Here is a 6,000-nt window from a genome sequence, read left to right on the forward strand (position 1 = left end):
AAGTATCAGCCTTGTGATCCAAGTGGGTGTACTACTGTTTACATTTATGTGTGAGGGTTTCCTCCGATGCTCATGTGTAATTTGGGGCAAATGGGAGGGGAGGATTTCGAACTGTCAAATAGGGGGGGGGTTTAATAAAGGAGAGAAAGAGGCCCATTTTTCGTGAGGGGGCATGTGAAGGAATCCACATGATGGCATTATACTATTGGATCACTTATTTTGACTCAAATTTCTTTCTTCAGTCAAAATGCAGTAACTTAAATGGCATAATTTTCTCAACATATTTGCAAAAAGCATCTGTATATAAGACATTAATGAAACAGCTTTTATATTGTCATATCTTGAAACTTCTAGGAATTCTTTGAATAGATATTTTGGCCCACACTTAAATGAGAAATTTCATCCAAAATTTTAGCAAATTTTTTCCTAAATTCCAATCCATGGTTCAGTTGCTATGGAGAAGTGAAAAGCTAGTTTCTGCTTATTATTATAGGAAAAAAGTTTCCTGGTTGGGTGACCCACCTGATTTCAGTTGAGTGGCACACCTGATTTTGCCATGGGAGGATGATGTAGGAATTCTGACCATTTAATGTCTAGGGAGTGGCCTGGATTGGCCATGTATTTGGACTCAAATTCATTCCCGTACCCTCCCATACATTGGATACTTTTCTGTGTATGTCCATGCATTCTCCCTATGGTCCTAAAATTCCGTTTGTATTGAAACTTGACAATACAAATGAGCATTTTTTTTTTGGATTGAAACTTGACATTGATGTACATAAGTCACTTGGGCTTATTTTATTGCAAATAAGCCTTGGGTTGTGTTATGTATGTGTTGGGCCTTTGATCCCATGGGTTTTTTTTTGAAATGGGCCACTGTAATAGGCCTAAAATATGGGTAGAAGGTAAGAAAATGAGATTTTATTTATTAGTTTAATTAGTTGCTATTTAATTCAATAAAGGCCCATTAGGCCATTAGGTGGTTGTAAAGTCCTATATGGACAGTTAGTCTTACTCCATGTTGGAGTCATAAAGTCAAGTCCTAGTCCTATTTTGAATTCCTAGTTGTAATAGGAATGTCTAGTCCTATTGGGAAACTAGCTCCTAGTTGTAGTAGGAGTGTCTAGTCCTATTGGGAAACTAGCTCCTAGTATTAGTATGATTGTAAACTTTCCCTCTATAAATAGAGAGGCATATGTACCATTATTGGACATATTTGAATAAAAAATAATTGCAATTAATTGCTTAGAACAGTCGGGATAGCTGTGGGTGAGAAGCCCGAGACGAGACAGCCACTCCTCCCCCACTTTTCCCTTTGTTTCTTCTTGTTTAAAGCTTTCTATTTTATCCTAAAGTTACTGCTGTTGAAGTATACGACTGTTGTGAGTATTCAGAAGTTCAGATCTGTCCAAGTTACAAACCAGATTCAATTCTCTCTCTTGAAGCCTGCGATTATTTCTCCTAGGTCAGAAAATCAAGAAAACTTGTAACTTCACAACCAGCCGTCAGAATCCTCTCAACTTTGGGGTTTTTGTATCCTCCCTAGAGACTATCTACGCCAAGAGTGCAGCTCAATCAAACTCCTACAGACTTGGCCGCACCTCTCTCTCTCTCCAGCTCTATAGCAGGTCTTTCTCTTTCCTATCGGGTTGTGTTTTTGGCTGGTTTTGCTCCTATATGGGTATTGTATCCTTGGGGGTTTATTTGAATGTCTTATTTCTTTGTTTCCTGGTCCTATTTGTATTGTTTGGGGTTATAAATTGCTGGAGTAGTTTCTTGTAATCTACTCCTGCATTAAGTGGTATCAGAGCTACGCTTGAAGATAGCTCCAAACAATCTATCAGGGCCTAACCGAAGATGGTTCCATCAGTTCGTTACTTCGCTGGACAAAGGGATACATTCTCCATCCTTGATTGGTTAGATTTTCTGGAGGAATATTTTGACTACTATAGCTTGACAGAGACACAAAAGCTTCAAGTTGTTTGTTTCCGGTTGATTGGTCATGTTAGAGATTGGTGGAGAGTCCATGAAAAGCAACTTTGAGTTTAAGGACATGAGCCTAGGACTTGGGAAGAGATGAAGTATGAGTTAGTGACACAATACCTCCCTGTATATTTCCAAAGAAGGCTCTTCCCTCCACAGGATTCCCATCAGAATACATCCACTGTTGCCCAATCTAATGATCAACCACGTTATTTTCATGGGGAATTCTTTAAATGGATGCGTGAATTGGACATATACTTTGACAACTACAACTTAATAGAGACACAAAAACGCCAATATGCATGTTCCCAGATGAGTGATTGTGTTCGAATGCAATGGAAAGTCCGTGAAAGGCAACTTCAAGCTCAAGAATGTAAACCTAGAACGTGGGACGAGATGCAGTACGAGTTGGCAGGCATGTACCTATCTAAGCATGAATGAAGCAGGTACTTCCTTCCACCAGATGTCCAAAAGCCACCCACAATTAACAAGAGCATAAAGGAATTATCAGCGTCTATTGCAAAGGAGCAACAAGAGAAGACACCTCTGAGCAGTGAACTAGAGTCAAAAGTTGAGGTTAGTGTTAAAATTTTTTCTACCATTCCTATTGTTGAGGAAGAACTAGTCATTGATGTTCCCATCAATGTGACTCATGTAGAAGAAGTCGAAAGCAATAAGGTTGCCACAATGGACAATGAGGTTGGGACTGAGGAACTTGACACTACAACAATTGTGATGATTGTGAACAGCCAAGAGGAAGATCCTAAGGAGTTCAAGAATAAAGTTGTGTTTGAACCATCAATGGAACCGGTTGGGAACCACTAGATAAATGAACCAAAAGAGCTTTATGTTGCATTGAAGTTAGAAGAGATCAAAGGTGCATATGTAGATGACCTTATAGATACATCCGAAGATGTTGAAGTTGAGCATGTGGAGTTTGTCATCCCATTAAAGTATCTTGAAGATCGAGCTCCTCACATTCTAGATTACATCTTTATCATCAAAGAGCTACCTGAATTTTTCTACGGCTTGAAGAGGGACGTGCACCATGATATGATCACCCTCACACTCTACAAAATTCGAGGATGAATTTTTTCTAAGAGAGGGCGAGTTGATGTAGATAAGTCACTTGTGCTTATTTTATTGCAAATAAGCCTTGGATTGTGTTATGTATGTGTTGGGCCTTTGATCCCATGGGTCTTCTTTGAAATGGACCATTTTAATAGGCCTAAAATATGGGGTAGAAAGTAGGAAAACATGATTTTATTCATTAGTTTAATTAGTTGCTATTTAATTTAATAAAGGCCCATTAGGCCATTAGTTGATTGTAAAGTCCTATATGGACTATTAGTTAGTTAGTCTTATTCCATGTTGGAGTCATAAAGTTAAGTCCTAGTCTTATTTTGAATTCCTAGTTATAGTAGGACTGTCTAGTCCTATTGGGAAATTAGCTCCTAGTTGTAGTAGGAGTGTAGTCCTATTGGGAAACTAGCTCCTCGTATTAATATGATTGTAAACTTCCCCTCTATAAATAGAGAGGCATATGTACCATTATTTGACAGATTTGAATAAAGAATTATTACAGTCAATTGCTTAGAACAACTGGGATAGCTGTGGGTGAGAAGCCCAGGACGAGACAGCCGCTCCTCCCCCACTTTTCCCTTTGTTTCTTCTTGTTTAAAGCTTTATATTTTATCCTAAAGTTACTGTTGTTGAAGTATACGACTGTTGTGAGTATTCAGAAGTTCAAATCTGTCCAAGTTACAAACCAGATTCGATTCTCTCTCCTGAAGCCTGTGATTCTTTCTCCTAGGTCAGAAAATCAAGAAAACTTGTAACTTCACAACCAGCCGTTAGAATCCTCTCAACTTTGGGGGTTTTTGTACCCTCCCTAGGGACTATCTACACCCAAGAGTGTAGCTCAATCAGACTCTTACAAACCTGGCTGCACCTCTCTCTCCAGCTCTGTAGCAGGTCTTTCTCTCTCCTATCGGGTTGTGTTTTGGGCTGGTTTTGCTCCTATATGGGTATTGTATCCTTGGGAGGTTTATTTGAAGGTCTTATTTCTTTGTTTTCTGGTCCTTTTTGTATTGTTTGTGGTTATAAATTGCTGGGGTAGTTTCTTGTAATCTACTCCTGCATTAGACATCTGAGCAGGGAACCTTGGGCCTATCTGCCCACTTAATTTGAGCCCCATCCAACCTTGCCATGTAGTGCAAGTATGTGGCACCCATTTAACATTACCTTGGTGGCCCAACCAGATAGCACACTCCGTTGTATATTACGGTCAGATCTGTTGACTGAAATTTTTAATTCTAGTCTTAGCAAGCCATTCGATTTAGTATTTAATATTTACTTCCCCCAAAGTTTTGTGAAATTCTCACTTTTATTTTAGACTGTTATTTTGACTATTTATTGTAAGGATTACTTTATTTATTTTACCTTAAAAGAACTGTGTGCAAGAAGAGGCAGATTAGGATCCAAGTTGGGTCCATAGCTCCCTTATATTTTTAATTAAGATTCATGTGCGGTTCTTGGTCCACATCCATGAACAGGTCTTGCTTGGAAGATCTGATGTATCTGGCTGGGGAGCATTTCTGAAGGTGAGTATCTCTTTTGTGTGCTTCTTGCCCTTAGTTTATTCTGATGCTAAGCGAGTCTTGAATGGCTCTCCAGAATAGCGTTGGCAAACATGAATACCTGGGGGAGTACACTGGAGAATTGATATCACACCGAGAAGCTGATAAACGTGGAAAGATTTATGACCGTGAAAATTCATCATTTCTTTTCAATCTGAATGATCAGGCATGACTCAGTGGCACCTTCTGCTTCAATGATCCCTTATTTTGTTTTACTCTTGATGGGATATTTTTTTCCTGCTTTTGCAGTTTGTTCTTGATGCTTATCGGAAGGGAGACAAATTGAAATTTGCCAACCATTCTCCTGATCCAAATTGCTATGCCAAGGTCTCTCTCCCTCCCCCTCTCTCACACACACACACACACACACACAACTAGTATTATCAAGAAATACTAGTGCATTTTGGCCTTTTGTCCATCATTTGCAGTCATGCAATTAATGTTGTTATGGCAGGTCATCATGGTAGCTGGGGATCATAGGGTGGGTATATTTGCAAAGGAACGGATAAACTCAGGAGATGAAATCTTTTATGATTATCGCTATGAGCCAGACCGAGCTCCTGCCTGGGCAAGGAAGCCTGAAGCTGCAGGGTTCAAGAAAGAGGAATCAGCTCCTTCAAGTGGCCGAGCAAAGAAGCTTGCTTGATTTCCAGCTTTTGTTCATCCATTTTTCATTTCCTTGATATCTTTTCATCTTATTCTTTAACATATGAAGCATCATACCCATTGATGTTGATGAAAGGTATACCCTAGTTGACCCTGTTTAGATCTGCAATTTCACCCTTATAAAAGAAATCATATTTTTTATTTGATGGACCTGGTGAAATTGATTGCATTCCAAAACTTGAAACAATTTATTCTGTACTTTTTTCTGAGGACAATTCCTGATATGATAGAAAGGACAATTGGTGCAATGTTGTATATATATGTCGTATGGCTGTGGATGGATAGGGATATAATCCAATGCATTCTGGTTATCTAGGGTTCGAAAATTTTATAATCCAATCTAGTCTCTGGTTGGGAACGGTAGTTTGCTTCTTGCTTGCTTGCTTGTAATCCTATCCAATTCTTCTCTGATTTAGAAGAATAAATTAGATGGCCATGCGGATATGACTCCTTACTGCGTTGGCTGCACCAGATAGGGAAATGACAATAACTGCTGCGTCGAACTGTTGGTCAGTTGCCGTAGTAGACTATCCAACTGGATTCAAACTTTGACCCATTCGACGTTGGTGATGTGGTAGAGGAGACCATCACTGTGAACCTCCACAGCTTGCTTGGGGGCCTTTCTGAACTCTCGTGTTTTTTAGGGCATCTATCTATAATGTTCATTCTTTTTTGTTTCTGATGAGATAATTATTGATCAGTTTGGCGTGGA

General features: G+C 39.3%; 1 protein-coding gene across 3 annotated transcripts in view; it reads left to right on the plus strand.

The window, feature by feature from the left end:
* The window catches only part of LOC122076573 (histone-lysine N-methyltransferase CLF-like), a 39,667-nt gene extending 34,131 nt beyond the window's left edge, over positions 1-5,536 (plus strand). For all 3 annotated transcript variants that reach the window (XM_042641949.1, XM_042641950.1, XM_042641951.1), the window contains 4 exons: positions 4,539-4,586; positions 4,660-4,788; positions 4,872-4,949; positions 5,077-5,536. In XM_042641949.1, coding sequence (XP_042497883.1) covers positions 4,539-4,586; positions 4,660-4,788; positions 4,872-4,949; positions 5,077-5,268 — 447 coding nt within the window. In that variant the 3' untranslated portion in view covers positions 5,269-5,536. The remainder of the gene's footprint in view (positions 1-4,538; positions 4,587-4,659; positions 4,789-4,871; positions 4,950-5,076) is intronic.
* The last annotated feature ends 464 nt before the right edge of the window (positions 5,537-6,000 follow it).

This window comes from Macadamia integrifolia, chromosome 4 (genome assembly GCF_013358625.1).
Source record: "Macadamia integrifolia cultivar HAES 741 chromosome 4, SCU_Mint_v3, whole genome shotgun sequence".
In the NCBI taxonomy this organism is placed as follows: Eukaryota; Viridiplantae; Streptophyta; class Magnoliopsida; order Proteales; family Proteaceae; genus Macadamia; species Macadamia integrifolia.